General features: G+C 41.2%; 3 protein-coding genes across 3 annotated transcripts; all 3 read right to left on the reverse strand.

The window, feature by feature from the left end:
• Positions 1-975: 975 nt before the first annotated feature.
• On the reverse strand, positions 976-5916 carry LOC103711839 (protein unc-13 homolog). Its single transcript, XM_008798131.5, has 5 exons — positions 5237-5916; positions 4184-5077; positions 3287-3748; positions 2991-3177; positions 976-2523 (listed from the first exon to the last, which is right to left on the reverse strand). The coding sequence occupies exons 1-5, from the start codon at positions 5870-5872 to the stop codon at positions 1505-1507; spliced, it is 3198 nt and encodes a 1065-aa protein (XP_008796353.3). The 5' UTR covers positions 5873-5916; the 3' UTR covers positions 976-1504.
• A 1755-nt stretch (positions 5917-7671) lies between these two features.
• On the reverse strand, positions 7672-13029 carry LOC103699030 (very-long-chain aldehyde decarbonylase GL1-6-like). Its single transcript, XM_039114988.3, has 10 exons — positions 12753-13029; positions 12380-12606; positions 12026-12258; positions 10462-10681; positions 9911-10286; positions 9723-9830; positions 9363-9563; positions 9148-9246; positions 8468-8641; positions 7672-8024 (listed from the first exon to the last, which is right to left on the reverse strand). Exons 1-10 carry the CDS (start codon positions 12810-12812, stop codon positions 7854-7856), a joined length of 1869 nt encoding a protein of 622 aa, XP_038970916.2. The 5' UTR covers positions 12813-13029; the 3' UTR covers positions 7672-7853.
• Positions 13030-20052: 7023 nt separating this feature from the next.
• Positions 20053-24790, reverse strand: LOC103711898 (very-long-chain aldehyde decarbonylase GL1-6-like). Its single transcript, XM_039114990.3, has 10 exons — positions 24482-24790; positions 24112-24335; positions 23757-23989; positions 22816-23035; positions 22265-22640; positions 22077-22184; positions 21710-21910; positions 21497-21595; positions 20847-21020; positions 20053-20405 (listed from the first exon to the last, which is right to left on the reverse strand). Exons 1-10 carry the CDS (start codon positions 24725-24727, stop codon positions 20235-20237), a joined length of 2052 nt encoding a protein of 683 aa, XP_038970918.3. The 5' UTR covers positions 24728-24790; the 3' UTR covers positions 20053-20234.
• Positions 24791-24795: the final 5 nt, after the last annotated feature.

Here is a 24795-nt window from a genome sequence, read left to right on the forward strand (position 1 = left end):
CTACTTTATATAGGTGGCATATTTTACTTATTTACAATATATTAGGTCATTAAATAAATATCTTATATATATATATGCGTGTGTGTGTGTGAGATATTTTATATTTTTGATCATTATATTTATAAAAATCATTTTCTCCTTGATAAAAATGCAAAAGTACTCTTTATATCATTTTAATTTTTTATTACTAAAAATATATAAAAATTTGAATAAATTCTATGTATTCCTATATTTTAATAAATACTATGCATATCTATGTCTCGTTTCAAGCTTCGATTTTGGTTATCAAAAGAATTGATATGCTGTGCAGAGCTTTTCTCTGGAAATTAAGGCTGCAATTCGGCGCATGGCATCTCTTGTAATGTAAACTGCAGCGAGGTTTGTCTTAAAAAACAGAAAAAGAAGAAGATGGCCTCGGTATCAAAAATTTGAATACTTTCAATCTTTGGCCTTGCTTGCTAAGTGGGAGTGGAGGACCTGGAGGTTCCTTAATAATGAAGCTGGTGTTTGGAAGAACCGACTTTCTTGGCTCTACTGTAAGAAAAAAGTTTGAGACTTTTTTCTTGAAGAAAGCCAAAAAGAAGCGCCCTTTCATTTGGCGCGCTATCTCATCTGCTTTTCCTCTCTTATGAAACATATCCAATTATGCTTTTCTGGAAGGACTGTTGGTTAACAGATTCTACTTCTGCATCCTCTTTCCCATCTTATATCGTTTCTCCAGAAAGAAACATGGAGTTATGGTTGACTTTTTTAAACCCAGAGCCCTCTCTTGGAACTTCAGTTGTCGCACTTCTATTCCCTCTGAGGCGAGGTTGGAGCAAACTAGACTCCTTGATATTCTTAGCAGGTTCAGCCTCTCCTCATTGCCTGACAAACTAATTTAGAAATTGGAAAGTTCGGAGTCTACTGTCTCTTTTAAGTAGACTGTGTGCCATACCTGCAACAAAGAGCTTCCCAAATTTAAACGGGCAAGGATAGAATAAATGCTCCACAATTCAAAAAAAAGAGTAGCCACAAACTTAAACGGGCATACAGTTGACTCCGAACAGAATTAATTTCAGCTCTTTGTTCATCTCGGATTGTGGAGAACTATCCTAAAGGTCCTCCACTGCTTCCTGTGTTGCTCTAACTGTTTGGTGAGTTGGTTGGCACCCAGGGAAAAGGTCCGGGTTCGAAGCGAGGGTGTTGCTGAAGAAGAAATCCCTATGAGCTACATGCTCTGCAATGCACGAATTTTAAAGCATTGCTCTGTAATATACGCTTTCATTTTCTTTTTGCTGAAAGAGAAAAAAATCCGATCATAAGAGTATCACCGAATTAGGATCAAGCATCCCAGAGGAACACCAACGTGACAAAGCACCCTCAACCCATTTCCCTCCTTCCATTCTACTTCGTTACACAGAAAAGACATCCATTAGCTCTAGCTTCGAGCTGGAGTCAGAGAATCCACAGACCAATCTCCGGAAGGATCAGCGCTGGTGCAACAACATGGACATATATTTGTTCATCTCCTCTTGGGCAACTGGAACGTCTTCTTCAAGAAGCGGTTGGCCGCATCGTCGTTCCGGTGGCACAGCACCCTCAGCACCGTGTTCGGATCCGAGCGGTTCCATTTCCTAGTAGTCGGCGGCATCGGCAGTATCCTTTGGCCTCCTGCGCCCCCCACGCCCGCTTTGCATGCCATCATGCTAAAATCCTCCACCAGCTGCTCCGTCGGCAGCCCCATGAGTGCCACCACCGCCTCCACCGGTGCCGCCTCCTTCTCCACCACCTCCTCCGCCACCAGGCCCTCCCCCGACGAGCAGAAGACCCGTTTCAAGCTCCCGAAGTCCTCCACCACCATCTCGTAGTCTGACCTCGTGAACGCACGAGCAGGCCCGCCAGCTAATAGAACAGTCAAGAAGCACTCGAAGGAGGCCTTCATGACCTCTCGCATGGCCCCCGGCTGCGCCCGGTCGGTAAGCACGGCCACGAGGAGGCTCAGGTTTTGTTTCAGCGCTCGGAGGGTGGGCTGGATGCGAGATTCGGCGACGGAGTGGGCGTAGATCGAGTTGTAGAAGGAGGAGGCGGAGTCGGCGAAGATGAGGCGGTAGGCGGCGACCTCGGAGACTTGGAGGATGGCAGCATGGATGGCGGTGCGGGCAAGGTCGAAGTGGGTGGGGGCGATGATACGGCGTCGGCACTGGTGGTTGCCGAGGGGAGTTCTGCGGGGTGAGGGGGAGTGGCCGGCGCGGGAGAAGAAGGAGAGGGACTTGTCGATGGAGTGGAGGAGGGCGAGGATGTAGTGGAGGGTGTTGAGTCGGACGTAGAGCCGCTGGGTGCCGCGGCTTGTGGACGAGCGGGGCTTGTTGGGTTGGTCGCCGCCGCCGCCGCCGCCGCCGCCAACCGCCTTGACGGGGACGGTGCAGGGGTCCATGCCGGCTTGGCAGGGGGCGGCGGCCTTCTTCCACAACTGGAGGAGCATGGAGTCCTGGTTGCATCGAGTCAGTGGGGGCAGCGCCGGCACGTAGGTTTGCTTTGTGCCTGCAACATGTCCATTTAGAATTGGAATAGTTTCATGCAACATTGGATCCAAATCCACTTTGATTTATTCATATCAGCATTTGAATCATAATTAACATAAATTTGTACCAGATAATCAAAACCAAATGGAACAGATCGGTAAATCCTACACCAGGGAGTCCTTGTACGCAAATTTATTAGTTCAAGCCTGAATTTTGTTTTATTAAATTTTAATGGGTCGAACGAAAAAATAAACATCTATCCTTTCTCCATTGCTAAGTGCAAGAACGGATTAGATAAACATGACATCTAAAGACCTTGTCTCTAAGTATAAACCAGAAAGCTGAACCCCAGAGTAGTGGTGCTAGTCTTGTTCTGTCATAGGATTTGCCATGCGAAACCCGCAAGCCTATTGTATTTTCGTGAGATACGAACCCATCCAGAAATTTGTTGTAGTAGCTTAACTACTGGGATCATCAGTCACTTACCACATGAAGCAACGAATGAAGTGTACTCCTGGACCAGGGCTTCCAAACCATCGGCAAGGACCTGGACCAATTCATCGCGTGCCGCAACTTGGATCTCGAAGAACTCATCCACAGTCACCTTCGCCAGCTTCATCAAATCAACGGCAGACTGTGCATATGGCTCTGCCTTGGACTTCGGGTTCCAATTCTACAAAACCACCACCAAGATCATCATTCATCAGACAGTAAATTAGTCAGTCCAAATGCTATCCCAATTCGAGGATTCCTATGAACACCAGTGATTCATGTGGACTCACCTCGTTATCTTTAGCTCTGCTAACGCACTGCTTCCCAATCTTCAACCTCTCATCTATCCAAGCCCTCATAAGATTCAAGATAATGGTATCCACTTCATAGGAAGCCATCTCCTTGATAATCCCCTTCCCACCATCATCGCAATCCGCAGCGTCCTCCACAACCATCTGAACCAACACCTTTTCTAGTTTTGTGGCGGTCTGAAGGACCCGAACCAACTCGTTGGTCAGGCCAGTGATCCTCGAGATGTACTGCTTCAGCACGATGCCGAAGCAGTTGTGGAGGGTCACCAGTGCAACAGCGGTTGGAACTGGATACCACTTCTTCAGTATGGGGCTGTAGGTCTCTTTCTCCACCATGGCCAAGTTCTCAGTTTCTCTGATGAGCTGCATCAGAATCTCGCTCGGATCCTCTTCTACTTCTACAACCATGCTGTCGACTCTCCCATCGCCATTCTCAAATATCTGCCATCACAAGCAAACATTATGTGATTCACAATTCAACTGACAACAAAGGATTCTCGTGGGACTGGCAACCTCCTAAAATTGTTCTACCATGCATGTAAAAATAGCATCCATTCGGGCATATATTTTTTATGTATATGTAGGTACATATATCTGTGCGCATCTACCCTGCGTTGCTCCAAGATTCATGGTTATACGGCTCGATGAATGAAGCATGATATCATGAACCGACCGGCATATAATAAAACTTGATAAGAGCTCAACTATACCTGCCATATTCTGCACTATTAATCACACTTTAAAATTTAATGCTATTCGGAGCTTTAGGTTTAGGCATTGTTAAGAATTCAATATATTTAAAGACAGCAGCAGCAACCTCATCAAAGTATTATTTAGTTGTTACTTGAAGCTATACTATCTTGAGAGACCACTCACCCTAGTAAAAGCGTTCTTGATAGAAGACTTTATGTAGCGATCAACCCGATTCCCTGAGAATGAGTTATTGGGAGCTTTATTGCGACGCTCGACCAGCATCGGTGAGCTTTCATTGCACGAAATGTCTTCGGTTCTCATCTTTGCGGTGGAGAGAGCCAAGCATAGCACATTCTCCATCATCCCCACGGCACCATCCTCGAACCCTTGGTGATAGTCCAAAAGCTTCCTCTCCGCCCATCCCTGCATGGAAGCCAATGCGGCAGACAAGACCCTGACATAGCCAGGCTCCCGATCGGGCCTCTTTGCGTCATTGGCCACCTCGACCAGCATCGCCAGTGTTGCAGTTATCAGGTCCGGTTCGACTTGCCCGGTCATGACGTACTGCTCGAAGAGGACCCAAGTGAGGCACACATTGTGGATCATCCTATTGATCCCCAAGGTGGTCCACGTCTTCTTCATCAGCTCGACGAGCTCGTCGACTTCGTCCAAGACCACGGTTTCATCCCGGAGATCGAAGATGGACCGGAGGAGGGACAGATAGATGTGAATGTTGAGGGGGTAGCCATCAGCCCAATGGCATGCTTCCATGGGAGAACTATTAGGATTGCGCCAAGCTAAGGTGCCGACGCAGTTGTTCAAGGCTCGCATGGCCTCGGAGTTCTTGCTCGTGTCGACGGGCTTGACCGTGGTCGATCGGACGATCTCTCGGAGACGTACTGCTGCGGCATTCTTTTGGTCCAGAGGCACCGAGGGGTGCGAGAGGAGGCCTGCTTCCAAGATATTGAGCTGCCGGCGCTGCCACTGGTGGTATTCATGCGCATCATTGAATTCCGAGGGTTTGAGATGGCGGAGGAGCTCCAGAGGAAGGATGATCGTCTCCACTTTTTTGTTCATCTGATGAAAGAAAACAGAAGGAGATCGAACGCAAATTTCTTCATCATGTTTTCTCCCAACAAATTATACAGCATCGAGATATATTCGATCTTTCTCGCAAAAGGAGCATCAAGATCTCATCCTTTTTCTATGCTAGAAAAGAGGAAGATTTTGACCAACCTGACCGACGAGGCTTCGCGTCAGGGTTTTCCGGAGGCGATTGTCGCTTTGCTCGGTGACGCCCATTTGCTGGCGCATGATCTCGGCCGACGTCATGGGGCGCTTGACCTTGACCGGCGAGGCGGTCCCCCCTCCTCCTCCGCCTGCCGCCGCGGAGCCCATCTGGGTCATGGCCCTCACCCGCCTCGTCCGGAGCCCCAGCGAGCGCTTGATCCGGCTTTTGACCACCATCTGGGTCCCTCCTCCACCAGGCGCCGCCTTCTCCGGCTTGGACGCCGCCCCCTCGTCGGCCGGGGAGAGGTTCAGGGCGGAGCGGCCGGCGAAGCCGGGAGCGGATCGGCAGGAGGTGAAGAAGATCTCGTAGGCAGTCTCGCGGAGCTCGTCGCGGTCGACGGCGTCGAGCCCCCCGAAGGGCCAGTCGAGCTCGCAGCCGTCGGCCTCCGAGCGCACCTCCCCGAAGGACGCCGAGGAGAGGAGGCGGCGGCCCATCGGGGGGGCCATTCCAGCGGCGCCGGTGGTCGCCCAGCGCCCCGGCGTGGCGGTAATAATGGTGGTGGTCGCCGCGCGCGTGCGTGGAAACAGGAGGAAGAGGGAGTCGGGGAGGGAGGGATGGGACCCATCCCCTATAGTCCCCATAACTATAAAGAAATTGGACGTTGGAGGTAAGGAGAGAGAGACAGGGAGACGGTGAGGAGGATGCCAGCGGGATTCCCCGCTCGTTCTGGTGGGTTCATTGAGCTGGAACGCTTGGAGACGGTTGATGCCTCATCACTGCGAGGGGCTGCCGGTCCGATGGGCCGGTTCGGGACACGCCTTGCAGACTTCGGCTGGTGGTGATTATCCAACCCACCGGTCTAAATACTTTCTTTTTTGTAACAATGCCTCTAAATTTTCGGTCAGGTCCGGGTCAAAAAAAACCCCCCACCAGGAAAATCCAGAGAGGCTGCTCGTAACTAAAAAACGAGCCCGCCAAGCTCAACTCCAAACGGAAAAAGGATACGTGCGATGGCCGAGGATGGCTTTCGTTTTTATGGCCCAGGACAGGGCACTGCCAAAATATATACCTCTTATTTTACTCAGAAAAAGGCAAAAAAAAAAAGTACTCCTGAATTTGAGCTGAATTTAATTTGGATGGTAACTGCAAAACAGCTACCATCTGACATGAAGATAAGCCTTGCGTAATATTCCAGAATTTGGGTATGGAGAATCTGCGGCTTAATTGCTTAACAATAGTTTTTAGATCCTCTACTTATGCAAACTTTTAGCTGTTGTCCATAATTTTGAGTTGGAGGAAGAAGACCAAGTATTGGTCCTGGCGAACGAGAATTCAATATGAGATTCTATTTTTTTTTTTTAAAAAAAAAATGTTATAAAGGTAATATTAGCATAAACAGATGTTATGCTCTTTAGGATACTCGATAGGAGAATGAAAAAGTGTTTTGACTTAAGCAAAGAACTAATGATCATTTTGTAGATAGATAAACTGGACATAGGTTCATGATGATTTGCTTCTATGCCGGATTTTGTTGAGGAAATTACAAAACAAATAAAAAGGGAAATAAAGGGCCATCTCGATGGTTCCAGTAAAGGAGCATCCAAGTCATCATCAAGTTGGAATTAGGTTCTACCTATTAGAATTCGAAATACCAAATCTGTTATGATATTTGCTATTACAGATTTCAACGAAGAATTCAGGAAGCAACCCTGCATAGATATGATATTTCTTGTTATATTCTAGTCCATTTGTTTGGTTCTCATGTTTTATGATAAGAAACAAACGCGAGCTAAAGCCATGTAGGGCGGAACTTGAAAGCAGTATCTATTTATACAGGATTACAGGGGCCTATATGCAACAGTCTAATATGGCAACATTTTTAACATTAGGTTCTTTTAAAACATAACCCTTTATCTAACATAATAATTACAGAGATAACTTTTTTGAGTTTGAACCAGGCCCTGCACCCCGAGCGCGTTTTACATTCATGACCCACTAGTGAAAACTAATAGTTCTTCTATAATTAGCAGTATCTATTTATACAGGATTACAGGGGGCTATATGCAACAGTCTAATATGGTAACATGTTTAACATTAAGTCCTTTTAAAACATAACCCTTTATCTAACATAATAATTACACACACAACTTTTTTGAGTTTGAACCAGACCCTGCACCCCGAGTGCCTTTCCCATACATGACCGACTAGTAAAAACTGATAGTTCTTCTATAATTAGCAGAATATAATATTAGGTCGTCCCACAACCACTGTCATCAGTCAAGCTAACAGACACTTGTGTGGAATAAAATTGTTAGAATTTATTAAATACTACGTCTTGAACTACTATCCCTCTTGTAGAGTAGTTCTAGTAGTGGTCGTACTACTTCCGGCTTCTAAGGGAATAAAACCTCTCGTTGAACGTACAGTATCTAAAGAAAGATTTAGACCAAGACAAGCTTAGATTCCAACAGTAACACAAGTTTACATAGGCAAACCCTGCCACAATGAAGAACAGCTCGTTTATTTAGATATAATCGAGCAAGCCCCATTCAGGATATACATGACATCTTACATAGTATTTGCTATGGAAATATACTCAATAGTGAACATATTATTCTAATATTAACCTAGTTTGCAGCCCTGAAATGGAAGGAACCCATGCGCAAGAGCCGCATGCCAGGCTTTCTCAACGCCGGTAACAGTGTCACCACATTCATGTCCATTCCATTCTTCCAATGCATGAACTATTCCAGCTACACGCCATGCACTCATCACGCTCCTAGGCAGCCAATTCTGGTAGTGCCGTGCAAAAAACACGTACAGACATTTGTAAGAAATGGAGAAATTAGATGTATTTCACACATGAAACATGATAAGATGTTTAGAAAAGATTTAGCTCTATTATGTCATATTTGGATATTCTCTTTTCGTAGATCTTAAGTTGGACACCAATTTGGAGTCCAATATTCTTTTTGAGAATAATTTCTTTATTATAAGATCTCATTTGTCAAAGTCGCAACCATCACATCGATCAAGAAGAAAATCAACCTTTCACGTTACTTATCTCGGATCTTATATTATATCTATAGATTTTTATCTTATTTCACTATGTTAGGCAGCTCTAAAAGCTCATATAATTTCCAATATTCCATATAAATTATTTAGCTGTTGAAGAGTGAAAAATCTTGTGCATGTATAACATGACTAGCTCATGCATGTATGATGTTTAAATGTACCTCACATGTATGTAAATTTTCATAGGTCCTAGGAACCACCATTGCCGGAGTACAGTGATAAATGCAATCTTTGCGAACCAGCTTGGGAGGGAATTGGGTAAATGGAATAAAACGAATGCCTTTGCTGGCCCTCAGTTGTTCTTGATCCGTCACTCCATCTCCAACTAACCATACCTGAATCCATTAAGAAACATGTTACCATGGATCCTCCTTAAATCAGAAGCTTATAATTAATTACTGCGCCATTTTTACCCATAAATGTTGCAAACAGATAGTTTATACAAGGAAGAATGACAGATAGTTTATACAAGGAAGAATGATTTGTCATTCAATTTCATGTTTAGATGTACTCCAGAGGAGATGAATTGTGGGTCTTCATTGCGTTGTTTACTAGTTTCAACATTTTCAAAGCATGCCATTAGATTCGCTCAGCTTTCGCAGGAAAGCTTTATTTTTCAGACATCAAACATGGTTGCTACGGGGAAGTTGCTCGAGTAGAAGTAATTTACCGATTTGATAAGGTTTTTCTACTAAATTCTCAGCCCTACTTTATACCATCTGATCAATCAATAAAGTCATCTGTAGTTAGAATACATTGACATAATTTTGTAAAATATCACCGGAATTGTTTACATAAATTCGTTTATAATAAGAAAACCGAAAGGTGCATCAAACTTTACCTCACTAGCGTAACTATCAGAGAGCACCAAATGGCCATGCAATTCTGGTGGCAACTGTAGTTTCAAGAGCTCGTATTTGTCCTTCTGAACCATCTCTACCTGTTGGACAACAAAGTTAATTTGCTGTTTGTAGGTCGGCAGTATAACTTCTATGTTTAATCAATGTTCATTAATCTCTAAAAGAGAGGAGGGTGTGCCGTGACTAATTGATCTACCTGGACTCCCCTTTTACATAAGGTTAAAGATAAGAAATAAGCCATCTTAGAAAGGTTGCCTACGAGCAGAATACTGTTAGTTCCTTTGGGAACACTGTTTAGAACCCCTGCAACTGCCAAGCTGGTTCCATCCACAATTTTTGTCTTCAGTAAGGAGTTCCTTTTAAGATAGAGCTCACCATATCCATTCAGCGCACTTCCCTGTCCGTAGTTAGAAGATCATCAAAATGAAGCATATTTCTATATGCCAATAGCTATTTATTTATTTTTATCTATAAGAAAGCGATTCTGAAAGGTAACAATAATCACCGCAGCAATGCACAGTGTTTTACTTACGTCCTTAAATCCATGCCAACTTACTTGGTTAAGGAGGCCAAGACTAATGACTTTGGCTCCCTCTTCTTCTGACTGCAATATTGCTTTCTCAATCAGAGTGTTGATTGCGTCTCTCTCAGACGATGATTTGTACTGCACAAAGAACACCCATCAAATCCAAATTTTTCCCAGATCACAGCCTTCAAATAAGCCTACTTTATTACAGTTCTTACCTGGAAGATGTACCTTGGCACCACCCTTGTTTCCATGATGAGTTTCTTGAATCTATTCCTCTCCGCAGTGAAGGCGGTCCCATAAATCCATGTCAGCAGCATCGATGCAAGCGTCAATGGCCACATAATCCACATGTAATATTTGGGAGTATACGGTTTGGATGCTAATGAGGAGAACCCGAAGCGTAGATGGTAGATAGATTGCAAGTTAGTCAAGTGGGTCAGGTGAACGACATGAGGCCTCTCCTCCTTTCCCTTGAGAGATCTTTCGTATTGTTCATCTGAAGACTTGTCGATGGTACCGTATACGTAGTCATAGAATGGCATGAACAAGGAGTAATTTGTTCGAAACTGTGTATGGTGAAGGGAATGGAACCTGCAGAAACCATCATCTCATTAAAATGTCAGCATCAAGACATGGAGCCTGTATATAGATCTCAGCAAGCCTTTGCACCATATTCCTCTATGGATCAATTTTTTATATGCGATCAGAGAGTCCTGGACCTGAAACTAATCTTTATAGTTCCAATGCTCGGATGATATACACTTACGAGGGAGTATACATCAGGTATTTAAGCGGGGGGAAGACATCGAAGAGCCATTTGGGGACTAGCTCAAAATTGCAGTGGCCCATGTAGTTCATGAAGTCGACATACATGGGATACCCCACAACTGCAGCGATGGACAGCGTTCCAGTTAATGCCGCGGTCACCAGAGGAAATGCGAAGAGTACGAAGTAGGACAACTCTTCAGCAAATGGATGGATAACAGCTGCCACCGTCAGGAAGGAACAGGTAAGAATTATCATGCAGATAAACATTTCAATTAAAAGAGAACTAATAAGAAAATGATCGACAGACCATACTTTTGACACACCATATTAAAAAGTTCACATTGTTAAAGCTCGATCGAGCCTTGTAATTAATCAAAAAAATGTTCATATTTAATAAAAAGAGTCCATGTAAACAGAACGACAGCAAGCAAGAACTATCCTCTATATATATATATATATATATATATATATATATATATATATATATATATATATATATATATATATATATATATATATATATATATGTATACACACACATATGATCATAGACTGAAAAAAATAATTACCAGAAAATAGGTTATTCTTTATCAGAGAATAGAAATACATATATGGAGGCCACCAAACATCTCATGCTATTAGAACTTAAACGTTCATAATTAATGATAGAGTACATGGGAACACGAGCTAGAAAGAAAAATCAAAACATTAAATACAGAGGAGCAAAGATGTTAGGTTAGACTTGGTCCCGTAATAACATAGCAAATAAATGCGTTCAAAGAAGCGGTCTGGGTCATGTTCGTTTTCAATGGTTTTATATTTCTTGCGCTCAAAATTATCTGATTTTTAGGGCTCGTTTGGTTCGCAGGAAAAATGGGGGGGGAAGTGTGGTCAACGGGAAAGTAATGAAATGCCTCTTGTTTGGTTGGAGTTTTCAAAGGAGAGAGATGGGAAAGTTGTATTCCCATGGGAATATGATTCCCACATTTCATGGGAAAGTCTTTCCCATGAGAAACATGGGAAAGTTACTTTCCCATGAGGTGGGAATCACTCTTTTTTTATTTTTTTCCCAAAAAGACCCTTCAGCATTAAAGAAGCATTAAAGAGGCATTAAAGACCTAATTTTTATTAAGGGCATAATAGAAATTATACATAACTTTCCTAGGAAAGTGGATGGTCAACCAAACATAAGCACTTTGGAAATTTGTGACTTTCCCATGGTTAACCAAACATGCCAAAAGTACTTTCCTAGGTATCCTCTTCCTAGGAATCTGATTCCCAGAAATCATATTCCTAGGAGGAAAAATACTTCCCGCGAACCAAACGAGCCCTTATATTCTACAACTAATATATATCTGTCATTTCCATGAGCAACTCTCTTGTTTAAAAATGCCGATCACCCAACTTCATGAGATTATCATTCATATTTTATCCTTTCCATAAATTAGCCTTCCAACGTGTGACAAAGGTCGTCCCTTAATTAGACTTCCACACACACACACACACACACACACACACACACAGAGAGAGAGAGAGAGAGAGAGAGAGAGAGCAGCCCTTACATGTGATGGGCTCAGTGACAATGGAGGCATGATGGTGAGAGTGGTAACGCAAGTAGAGGAAATGGTGATGCAAGGCTCTATGAAGCCAGTAGTAGATGAACTCCACAGGACCCATGTGGAGGAGAATGATAAGAACCACTCCCCTGGTCTCCCACCAGGGCAAATGTGAACCCCCTGGAACCACCATGTTAACCATGTACAGGAACAATGCGGTCAAAATGATCTGGTCATCCCTGCCATCCAGAGTCCTCCATCACTCTCTACGACATCTCTAACACTAAAAAAAAGGAATCTAATACTGAAGCCTAGAGGCAACGCTGGAAACAGAGTGCGTTGTTCTTTATTTTTTCATACCAGTTCCTTTCTCTGTCCACCTGATCAAAGTCCAAGCTTTTGTCGACTATCCTGTGCTTGCCTTTTGCTGTTTGGAAGCGAGAGAAGGTGATCCACAGCTGAGAGTGCAGCAGCCTTAGCAATAGAGTGGGGAAGACGAGAAAATTAAACATATCCCTCTGCTCCCCACTGTCGACCGCCATGAACTTGTGCATGCTATGCGCCACCCATGGAGCTAGCAGTACGTACTTCCATCGCACAAAGCAGAGAAACAGTAGGAAGGAGAAGCTATGGTGAGTATCCAACGCAGTGTAGAAAAGAAGTAGGGTGGTGGGAGAGGGAGAAGGTGGAGAAGTCAAGTCATATAATTAGTTAAAGATAGATTTTAGAATACCTTGAAGTTTCCTAGCCTATGCCATGGCCATCGAGTGAGGGGACCTGGTTGGGAGGCCATTCTTCTTCTTTCTTTCTCCTATGGCTTTGCTCTCGTGTCGGTACTTCTAGCTTTCTGAGTAGTATTTATAGGCGCAATGGTACAGGCGAGACGGTTCAGCCGAATTTCTTTTGATCTTCTCACGAGGTATTTTATATAAAATAATATTTCTAAGAGGAAGATGGTTTGGGCCGTCGATTATGTGCACCTCCGAAAGTTGGTCGCATCTCAAAATACTGATTTGGCGATGCTTCGTGTATGGCAACAAATTAAAGTCCATGATACTCCATCGTAAAGGACCTGTTCGGGGGAACTGTTCTGGTAGGACCCAAGATCCTCTGCAGTGTGCCGTTTATACCGCACGGTCCCCTGCAAATAGCCACCAGAAAATGGACAGTCTGAAAACAAGATATAATATATGACACATAAAAATATTTTGTTTAGCAATTATTTATCTTTTGATGGCAGCCATGATCATCTCTTATATACCATTACCAACAGTCTACATCAAATGATGAAAATATCCTCCCTCTAATTAACATTCTTTACCATGCCTCTAGCTGCATCTCACCATTATCTTTGTGACCACTGGCAATGTTGCCTAAGACCAAGATCGACCCAACTTTTAGACGACTGAGGTGGTTGTCTAAGGCTCCGGCGCCCATTGTAAGAAAAGCCTCAGGGCTCGTTTGGTTCGCAGGAAAAAGAGGAGGGAAAGTGTGGTCAACGGGAAAGTAATGAAATGCCTCTTGTTTGGTTGGAGTTTTCAAAGGAGAGAGATGGGAAAGTTGTATTCCCATGGGAATATGATTCCTACATTTCATGGAAAAGTCTTTTCCATGAGAAACATGGAAAAGTTACTTTCCCATGAGGTGGGAATCACTCCTTTTTTATTTTTTCCCAAAAAGACCCTTCAGCATCAAAGAAGCATTAAAGAGGCATTAAAGACCTAATTTTTATTAAGGACATAATAGAAATTATACATAACTTTCCTAGGAAAGTGGATGGTTAACCAAACATAAGTACTTTGGAAATTTGTCACTTTCCCATGGTTAACCAAACATGCCAAAAATACTTTCCTAGGTATCCTCTTCCTAGGAATCTGATTCCCAGGAATCATATTCCTAGGAGGGAAAATACTTTCCGCGAACCAAACGAGCCCTTAAAGACAAAATGGAAAGAAAAAATGTCTTCCTGTGAGTTCGCCTTAAGCCGGCCCACTATAAAGAAGGCCTCAAAGATAAAATAGCCTTAGACTTCCAAATAGCCTTAGGCTTCCAAATATAGCCTTAGTCAATCTGGATATATGTTAAGAAGGGGAGGAGAAAGGAACAACAGTTACAGCGAAAGCAAGACTTAATGCATGATTTGTTTGTTCTTTTTTTTTTCCTTGTTAAAACGGGTTTCTTTGATATCATGACCGCTTATATTGCATGCAGGCACTATAAGAGCACTGATGTGGTATTCATATCCTAAACTATATTTTAATTATCTATGAAAAGCTAGAAGTAGGGATTTACTTACTTCAAAATGTCATGTTTGAACTTGACAATTTCTCGAAGCATTTGCCAGAAGTAGGGATTGATCGCATTACTTTTTTGGGCAAACAAGCTAGCCAATCCATTGCGATGTCCCCACTTACAACCTTTGCCCTTGTCCAAGCTTACAGAGAATGACATGTCGGCAGTCTCCACGTCGACCCCAAGGCCCTCAAAGAACTTCATCATGTTAGGATATATTGATTTTTTTTTAAAAAAATTATCACTCTAGCCTTGATTGATTTAGAGATAATGCAGAAATAATGAATTGGTCGTAAATATATCAATTTTCTTTTTCTATATTCTATGAGTTGAGTTGGTTTTGGAATAGCACTCGCAAGGCGCTGTAAGACCTATCAACAAATAAATTAGAAAATATTATGAGATTTAGATTAATCGTATTTAGTATAAGCTCAAGACACAAAAATGCTCTAACTACTAACCATCGGAGAAAGAAACGTGACAATGCAATCCAACAAATTACTGGAGAGTTTCTATGTAATCTCTTAGCCTAGCCACCCCTTTGTACGTGGATTCATAGTTACTTAATGTTTCATCATAAATAAGGTGGGAAAGGGGCTAAGGCATCAATTGTATCGTCTTGAACTTTGCCTGATTTCAAACATGTAGCTTTTCCTTATAGCCATAGAAGTCCTAGTATTTTATATTGATGGAACTGCTAACTTGATTGAAGCATGACGGACACTCAAGAGCTGCTACAAGGCCACTCGATCTAAGGCCGGGATGGAATAAGGGCGGCATTTGGACCAGCTATCGCTTTTGGTCCCCCTTTGAGTTGTTAAGAAGAGTTATTAGTGCACTCAAACAATTCTCCTATATTCCAGTGCAGCCACCGGATACCGCAAGAAAACCGTACGTTGGAGGGCCTTCGTTGTACGAATAGAGATATTTTTATGCGAAGAGAAAAGGTTTCGCATGTAGGACATATATATTATCAATAAAAAAATACATAATTTCTAAAGCAAGAAACAGTACTCAGTGGTCAGTAGTCAAAGTTACGTTGCAGCTTTAAAATATTAATTCACAAAATGCTAAATCCAAAAAAAAAAACACAAAAAACACATACACCTCATCAGTCAAAGGCCTGACCTCAGCAGGCACCGGCCAAAATATGACACTATCGCTTGTCATCGTATGGACGAAATAGTGAATGCATGGAGTACGACTTCGTCGATCTAATTCGGGTCCGCCAATGGAAAATGCAACGTGCCAGCTGCTGCCGTAAAGACAGCGTTCCAGCTACCTGCAATACTGTGCCAACTACCCGCCTAACTCAAAAAAAGGATGGGCGTAAAGGGTGTTTGGCAAAGTGTAATCATCTCAAAATTAAATCATATAGGCAAAAAAAAAAAAACGTGATCACTATATTTAATTACACCATAACAAATTTACGTTATATAGAGTGGTCCTAAACCATCTCCGCCCTTCAAACCAGTGTTTTTATGGTTGGAAATTTAAGGTCACCCAAGACACTGACCTGGGGTTGAAAGTTAAAGAATAAAATTATTCCTAGGTACAACCAAAAAAAAATAGTATATCAATATATCATTAATATATTATATTAATATTTTATATATAATATATTAATATATTAATATTATATATATTATATATTATATAATATTTTATTTATTATATTATTAGCAAACCTCATTACATCAGTGCTTTTGTTTTTTGTATTGGATGATTTTGATCGATGGTTTGTTTCTTCTTATCCCTATCGTTATGCTCGCTTTTACGAACAAGGTGTCATAGCACTGCCTCGCCCGGAGGATTCTAATATCCTTTCGCTGAAAAAAATCGAGTCAATCCTTCGTGAACTCCATTTTCAGAGTTGCTTCAATGCCAGTTCATCTGGAAAGACTAATGCGTCGATAAGTGAGAGCGGCTCAGAAGGGGTTGAGAATGTGTAGTTTTTGGTTTTTTATCCTGGTTTAGTTGTCTTTTATAGAAAGAAGGAAATGATGTTCTTGTTCTCCTGAAAGTGAACGGAAGAGGATCAGTGCATAGAAGAACTTACTGTACTGCTCTCCCTGTGGCCTGGATTCGAAATTTCTCTGGCTTGACTTTAGGAGATTTCCTCTTTTGTACAGAAAAGGTCAGGCCAGGACTACACCCTCCAAACAAAAAAAAGGTTTTGATTTTGCATCCTCTGCGCGTGACCCTAGGGAACATCCATCTAGCGCTGGTTAGTCATTTGGACGTCCTTCCATGTCTGAGTTTTCCGAGTGGGTTCTACCATCATCAGCCAGAAAGATTCCCCATCTAGCGAACCGAATGCTTTTCAGTGGCGATCAACCGCTTCTCGTGATTGGAAGAGGGAATCAAGCCAATCAGAGAGGTCTGATTGTCTCATTGTGTTATATTACTATGCAATATTAACTTTAAATTAAGCATATGCAAGCTGCAAGCTGTATTGTACTAGATAGATGGATTGGTCGGGACAATCACATCGGCAAAATATAATTATAATATTATAATTATATTTATATTTTTTAAAAAATAAAAAAAGATAGAAGATTTTTTTAGAAAATAACAAAGATAAAAATATGATTTTAAATCTATTTTTTAATAAATATATACTTAATTTATACAAATAAATCAAAATAATGTGAATATAACTCCAAATAAGAACTTCTAACTAATTCATAAACCATCCATATCCTCAAGGGCGGCAAGGCTCGGCCTTTTTTTGGTGGCCCATGGTGGCGAAAACAAAAGGAAGAGGCCCCAAAATAGGGCACCCCTGTTACGGATTAAATTTCGGCGATTAACCAACCCAAACCCAAGCAAAGATGGCTATAAACATAGAAAAAGAAGGAGAGGAAGGCAGACGACACTCATCTCAGTCTGGCGGGGTTTTGATGGCACTTTTCGGTGACGAATCGAAGGAGAAGGCTTGGAGAAGAAGAGCTTGAATCGCAACGATTCTCGACGATTTGGGTGGAGAAAATCAAAGGCGGAGGAGAATTAAATAGTGAAGATCCTTGAGTTTGAATCAAACTCAGATTGCCCTCGGGGAATCACTGCTTCCGCCGAAATCGGAAGGAAGAAGACTCTTAGCCGGGTCTTCTTCCCCAATCCCCAACATGCCGAGCATGGGTCAAGTTCAAGCCCGGCCTATTTGGGCCGGCCCACAAGCCCATTGACTAGGCTAGTTGGGGTCAGGCTGGGCCTCGCTACTTCGGGCCTACCCACGAGCCCAAAAAAGAATCAGGTTATTACATACTCCTCCCTTAAAATAATTTCATCCTCAAAATTAACTTACTTATGGCACAGACTTTGAAAGTACCCAACCATCATGTCATCCTTGATCTTTCAAATAGTCTCCCTCTCAAAGTGCTTGTTCGCAAGATTTTGACAAAAAAAATTATGACATACAAAGTCTTGGCATCTTAAAACTCGATCCTTTTCATCTATAATTCATAATAGATTCTCTTGATCTATTTCAAAAGAACGCCAACGTCCCAACTTTGGATTTAAATGCCATAATTCTTTGCTCAAAAATTAATTGCTCTCGCTTAATAGAAATAAGAAAAAGCTTTAGCATCAAATGCTCTTCATAATCTATAATCCTTTTTCTTCTCTTAACTTCGCCCATGATCTAATTATCAACCTTTGTCCTAGAAAAATCTTAAACCCTTTCAAATAGATAGATTAACAATATTAGAGCTAGGAGTAAGAGATCTATATTAAAACATTCCAAATCTAAGCCCAACCAAGAAATCATCAATCCGTTAATGTTAAATTTAAGATGCTCAAAATTCTTCCAAGAATTGTCAACAGTAGAATAACCCATTAGTGAAAATTACATAGCTACCTCCAGATTATTCATAGAATCAACAACATTCTTCTATACTAGAAAACTAATTCAAATCTTCTATCATAATACCTTTTGGATCAGAGTATTATTGTTTTTAATAAATTTCAAAATAACTCAAACCACCAGACTTTCGTTACACACTCTGATCTAACCCATCAAATATTCTAAGACCGCTAAATAATTTCTGACTAAAATATCTCTTTGCATTGGGACTAAAAAAATCCAATTTTCAAATTTTCAAGTAGAACTAGAACAGAACCTCTTGATCTTTTTATTCTCAATTTATGTAAAGTATACTTACCATAACTAACCCTCAAGCTATTAGTCAAGTTTAAGGTTACTGCATGATTTCCATAACCTTTTTAGAGTCTAAAATATTTATGTTTAATTTAAAATAGGTTAAGCTTGGATTCTCTTAGAACTTTGATTAGACAGTCTAGATCGATCTTCCTTCGAAAAGGATTTACTCCAAATTCAATGGGTTAGAAGTCTTTGAGCTAATATCACTACGAGTATAAATTAACTCTAAGTTCCAAATCTTTCTTCACCAAATATTTCGGTGACGTCCGGGTCAAAAAAAAAAAAAACCTACCAGGGAAATCCGGATATGATGTTCGAAACGAAAAAACTAGCCTGTCTAAGTAAACTCCAAACCGAAAAAGGATACGTGAAATGGCCGAGGATGGCTTTCGTTTTTAAGGACCAGGAACAGGACAATGCCAAAATATACACGTCTTATTTTACTCAGAAAAAGAAAAGTACTTCTGAATTTGAGTTAAATTTTGGATGGTAACTGCAAGAATAGCTACCATCCGACATGAAGTAAGCCTTGCGTAATATTCCAGTATTGGGGTATGGAGAATCTGCGGCTTAATTGCTTAACAATAGTTTTTAGATCCTTTACTTATGCAAACTTTTAGCTGCTGTCCATAATTTTGAGTTGGAGCGAGGAGACCAAGTATTGGTACTGGTGAACGAGAATTCAACATGAGATTCTAATAATTTGTTCTAAAAAAAATGTTATAAAAGTAATATTAGCATAAACAAACGTTATGCTCTTTAGGATACTCCACAGAAGATTGAACTAATGACCATTTTGTAGATAGATAAACTGGACTTAAGATTCATGATGATTTGATTCCATGCCGGATTTTGTTGAACAAATTACAAAATATATGAAAAGGGAAATAAAGGGCCATGTCGATGGTTCCAGTAAAGGAGCATCCGGGTCATGATCAAGTTGGAATTAGGTTCCACCTATTACTGGAAAGAGTTTTGCTGTAAAATTCGAAATACCAAACCTATTATGATATTTGTCATTATAGTTTTCAAAAAGAATTCAGGAAGCAACCCTGCATAGATTTGATACTTCTTGTGATATTCTACTCCATTTGTTTGGTTCCGACATTTTATGATCAGAAACAAACTTTAGCTAAAGCCATGTAGGGGGGAACTTGAAAGCAGTATCTATTTATATAGGATTACACGGGGCTATATGCAACAGTCTAATATGGCAACATGTTTAACATTAGGTCCTTTTAAAACATAACCCTTTATCTAACATAATAATTACACACACAACTTTTTGTAGTTTGAACCAGACCCTGCACCCCGAGTGCCTTTAACATGCATGACCGACTAGTAAAAACTAATAGTTCTTCTATAATTAGCAGAATGTAATATTAGGTCGTCCCACAACCACTGTAAAAATCCACGCATCAGTCAAGCTAACATACACTTGTGTGGAATAACATTGTCAGAATTTATTAAATACTACGTCTTGAACTACTCCCTCTTGTAGAGTAGTTCTAGTAGTGGTCGTACTACTTCCGGCTTCTAAGGGAATAAAACCTCTCGTTGCACAGTATCTAAAGAAAGATTTAGACCAAGACAAGCGTAGATTCCAACAGTAACACAAGTTTACATAGGCAAACCCTGCCACAATGAAGAACAGCTCGTTTATTTAGATATAATCGAGCAAGCCCCATTCAGGATATACATGACATCTTACATAGTATTTGCTATGGAAATATACTTAATAGTGAACATATTTTTCTAATATTAACCAAGTTTGCAGCCCTCAAATGGAAGGAACCCATGCGCAAGAGCCGCATGCCAAGCTTTCTCGACGCCGGTAACAGTGTCTCCACATTCATGTCCATTCCATTCTTCCAATGCATGAACTATTCCAGCTACACGCCATGCACTCATCACCCTCCTAGGCAGCCAATTCTTTTAGTGCCGTGCAAAAAACACGTACAGACATTTGTAAGAAATGGAGAAATTAGATGTATTTCACACATGAAACATGATAAGATGTTCAGAAAAGATTTAGCTCTATTATGTCATATTTGGATATTCTCTTTTCGTAGATCTTAAGTTGGACACCAATTTGGAGTCCAATATTCTTTTTGAGAATAATTTCTTTATTATAAGATCTCATTTGTCAAAGTCGCAACCATCACATCGATCAAGAAGAAAATCAACCTTTCATGCTACTTATCTCGGATCTTATATTATATCTATAGATTTTTATCTTATTTCACTATGTTAGGCAGCTCTAAGCTCATATAATTTCCAATATTCCATATAAACTATTTAGCTGTTGAAGAGTGAAAAATCTTGTGCATGTATAACATGACTAGCTCATGCATGTATGATGTTTAAATGTACCTCACATGTATGTAAATTTTCATAGGTCTTAGGAACCACCATTGCCGGAGTACAGTGATAAATGCAATCTTTGCGAACCAGCTTGGGAGGGAATTGGGTAAATGGAATAAAACGAATGCCTTTGCTGGCCCTCAGTTGTTCTTGATCCGTCACTCCATCTCCAACTAACCATACCTGAATCCATTAAGAAACATGTTACCATGGATCCTCTTTAAATCAGAAGCTTATAATTACTGCTCCATATTTACCCATAAATGTTGCAAACAGATAGTTCATACAAGGAAGAATGATTTGCATGTCATTCAATTTCATGTTTAAATCTGCTCCAGAGGAGATGAATTGTAGGTCTTCATTGCGTTGTTTACTAGTTTCGACATTATGAAAGCATGCCATTACATTCGCTAGCTTTTGCAGGAAGCTTTATTTTTCAGACATCAAACATGATTGCTACGGAGAAGTTGCTCGAGTAGAAGTAATTTACTGATTTGATAAAGTTTTTCTACTAAATTCTCAGCCCTAGTTTACCATCTGATCAATCAAAAAAGTCATCTGTAGTTAGAATACATTGACATAATTTTGTAAAATATCACCGGGATTGTTTAGATAAATTCGTTTATAATAAGAAAACCGAAAGGTGCATCAAAGTTTACCTCACTAGCGTAACTATCAGAGAGCACCAAATGACCATGCAATTCAGGCGGCAACTGTAGTTTCAAGAGCTCGTATTTGTCCTTCTGAACCGTCTCTACCTGTTGGACAATAAAGTTAATTTGCTGTTTGTAGGTTCGGCAGTATAACTTCTATGTTTAATCAATGTTCATTCTCTAAAAGAGAGGAGGGGGTGCTGTGACTAATTGATCTACCTGGACTCCCCTTTTACATAAGGTTAAAGACAAGAAATAAGCCATCTTAGAAAGATTGCCTACGAGCAGAATACTGTTGATTCCTTGGGGAACACTGTTTAGAACCACTGCAACTGCCAAGCTGGTTCCATCCACAATTTTTGTCTTCAGTAAGGAGTTCCTTTTAAGATAGAGCTCACCATATCCATTCAGTGCACTTCCCTGTCCGTAGTTAGAAGATCATCAAACAGCAAAATGAAGCATGTTTCTATATGCCCATAGCTATATATTTATTTTTATCTATAAGAAAGCGATTCTGAAAGGTAACAATAATCACTGCAGCAATGCGCAGTGTTTTACTTACGTCCTTAAATCCATGCCAACTTACTTGGTTCAGGAGGCCAAGACTAATGACTTTGGCTCCCTCTTCTTCTGACTGCAATATTGCTTTCTCAATCAGAGTGTTGATTGCGTCTCTCTCAGACGATGATTTGTACTGCACAAAGAACACCCATCAAATCCAAATTTTTCCCAGATCACAACCTTCAAATAAGCCTACTTTATTACAGTTCTTACCTGGAAGATGTACCTTGGCACCACCCTTGTTTCCATAATGAGTTTCTTGAATCTATTCCTCTCCGCAGTGAAGGCGGTCCCATAAATCCATGTCAGCAGCATCGATGCAAGGGTCAATGGCCACATAATCCACATGTAATATTTGGGAGTATATGGTTTGGATGCTAATGAGGAGAACCCGAAGCGTAGATGATAGATGGATTGCAAGTTAGTCAAGTGGGTCAGGTGAACGACATGAGGCCTCTCCTCCTTTCCCTTGCGAGATCTTTCGTATTGTTCATCTGAAGACTTGTCGATGGTACCGTAAACGTAGTCGTAGAATGGCATGAACAAGGAGTAATTTGTTCGAAACTGTGTATGGTGAAGGGAATGGAACCTGCAGAAGCCATCATCTCATTAAAATGTCAGCATCATGACATGAAGCCTGTATATAGATCTCAGCAAGCCTTTGCACCATATTCCTCTATGGATCAATTTTTTATATGCGATCAGAGAGTCCTGGACCTAAAACTAATCTTTATAGTTCCAATGCTCGGATGATATACACTTACGAGGGAGTATACATCAGGTATTTAAGCGGGGGGAAGACATCGAAGAGCCATTTGGGGACTAGTTCAAAATTGCAGTGGCCCATGTAGTTCATGAAGTCGATATACATGGGATACCCCACAACTGCAGCGATGGACGCCGTTCCAGTTAATACCCCGGTCATCGGAGGAATTGCGAAGAGTACGAAGTAGGACAACTCTTCAGCAAATGGATGGATAACAGCTGCCACCGTCAGGAAGGAACAGGTAAGAATTATCATGCAGATAAACATTTAAATTAAAATACAACTAATAAGAAAATGATCGACAGACCGTAATTTTGACACACCATATTAAAAAGTTCACATTGTTAAAGCTCGATCGAGCCTTGTAATTAATCAAAAAAATGTTCATATTAATAAAAAGAGTCTATGTAAACAGAACGAAAGCAAGCAAGCAAGAACCATCGTGCTGAAAAAAATAATTACCAGAAAATAGGTTATTCTTTATCAGAGAATAGAAATACATTTATGGAGGCCACCAAACATGTCATGCTATTAGAACCTAAAGGTTCATAATTAATGATAGAGTACATGGGAACACGAGCTAGAAAGGAAAATCATAACATTAAATAGAGAGGACCAAAGATGATAGGTTAGACTTCGTCCCGTAAATAACATTGCAAACAAATTCGAACAAAGAAGCGGCCTGGGTCATGTTCGTTTTCAATAGTTTTATATTTCTTGCGCTCAAAATTAGCTGATTTTTATATTCTACAACTAATATATATCCGTCATTTCCATGAGTAACTCTCTTGTTTAAAAATGCCGATCACCCAACTTCATCAGATTATCATTCATATTTTATCCTTTCGATAAATTAGCTTTCCAACATGAGACAAAGGTTGTCCCTTAAGTAGACTGCGAGAGAGAGAGAGAGAGAGAGAGAGAGAGAGGAGCCCTTACATGTGATGGGCTCAGTGACAACGGAGGCATGATGGTGAGAGTGGTAACGCGAGTAGAGGAAATGGTGGTGCAAGGCTCTATGAAGCCAATAGTAGATGAACTCCACTGGACCCATGTGGAGGAGAATGATAAGAACCACTCCCCTGGTCTCCCACCAGGGCAAATGTGAAGCCCCTGGAACCACCATGTTAGCCATGTACATGAACAATGCGGTCAAAATGATCTGGTCATCCCTGCCATCCAGTCTTCCATCACTTTCTACAACACATCTCTAACACTAAAAAAAAAGGAATCTAATACTGAAGCCTAGAGGCAACGCTGGAAACAGAGTGCGTTGTTCTTTATTTTTTCATACCAGTTCCTTTCTCTGTCCACCTGATCAAAGTCCAAGCTTTTGTCGACTATCCTGTGCTTGCTTTTTGCTGTTTGGAAGCGAGAGAAGGTGATCCACAGCTGAGAGTACAGCAGCCTTAGCAATAGAATGGGGAAGATGAGAAAGTTAGTCATATCCCTCTGCTCCCCGCTGTCTGCCATGAACTTGTGCATGCTATGTGCCACCCATGGAGCTAGTAGTACGTACTTCCATCACACAAAGCAGAGAAACAGTAGGAAGGAGAAGTTATGGTGAGTATCCAACGCAGTGCAGAAAAGAAGTAGGGTGGCGGGAGAGGGAGAAGGTGGAGAAGTCAAGTCATATAATTAGTCAAAGATAGATTGCAGAATACCTTGAAGTTTCCTAGCCTCTGCCATGGCCATTGAGTGAGGGGACCTGGTTGGGAGGCCATTCTGCTTCTTTCTCTCTCCAATGGCTTTGCTCTCGGATCGGTACTTCGAGCTTTCTGAGTAGTATTTATAGGCGTAATGGAGCAATGGAGCAGGCGAGACGCTCCGGCCGAATTTCTTTTGATCTTCTCGCGAGCTATTTTATGTAAAATAGTATTTCTAAAAGGAAGATGGTTTGGGACGTCCATCGCGGGCACTCGAAAGTTGGTGGATACATGCTTGGTGTATGGCAACAAAGTCCATGATACTACATGGT

This window comes from Phoenix dactylifera, chromosome 16, assembly GCF_051530095.1.
Source record: "Phoenix dactylifera cultivar Ajwa chromosome 16, Ajwa_hap1_PhDact_Kaust_v1.1, whole genome shotgun sequence".
In the NCBI taxonomy this organism is placed as follows: domain Eukaryota; kingdom Viridiplantae; phylum Streptophyta; class Magnoliopsida; order Arecales; family Arecaceae; genus Phoenix; species Phoenix dactylifera.

Coding starts and splice junctions, on each gene's coding strand:
- LOC103711839 (XM_008798131.5), bottom strand. CDS start 5,872: ATGGGGACTATAGGGGATGGGTCCCATCCCTCCCTCCCCGACTCCCTC. Junction 5,078..5,236: donor CGCGAAGCCTCGTCGGTCAG/GTTGGTCAAAAT, acceptor TTCTTTCATCAG/ATGAACAAAAAAGTGGAGAC. Junction 3,749..4,183: donor TCAAGAACGCTTTTACTAGG/GTGAGTGGTCTC, acceptor TTGTGATGGCAG/ATATTTGAGAATGGCGATGG.
- LOC103711898 (XM_039114990.3), bottom strand. CDS start 24,727: ATGGACGTCCCAAACCATCTTCCTTTTAGAAATACTATTTTACATAAA. Junction 23,990..24,111: donor GTGGACAGAGAAAGGAACTG/GTATGAAAAAAT, acceptor ACTGGATGGCAG/GGATGACCAGATCATTTTGA. Junction 20,406..20,846: donor AAAATTTACATACATGTGAG/GTACATTTAAAC, acceptor CGGCACTAAAAG/AATTGGCTGCCTAGGAGGGT.
- LOC103699030 (XM_039114988.3), bottom strand. CDS start 12,812: ATGGCCTCCCAACCAGGTCCCCTCACTCGATGGCCATGGCATAGGCTA. Junction 10,287..10,461: donor TACCTGATGTATACTCCCTC/GTAAGTGTATAT, acceptor TGGTTTCTGCAG/GTTCCATTCCCTTCACCATA. Junction 9,831..9,910: donor TGCCAAGGTACATCTTCCAG/GTAAGAACTGTA, acceptor TTCTTTGTGCAG/TACAAATCATCGTCTGAGAG.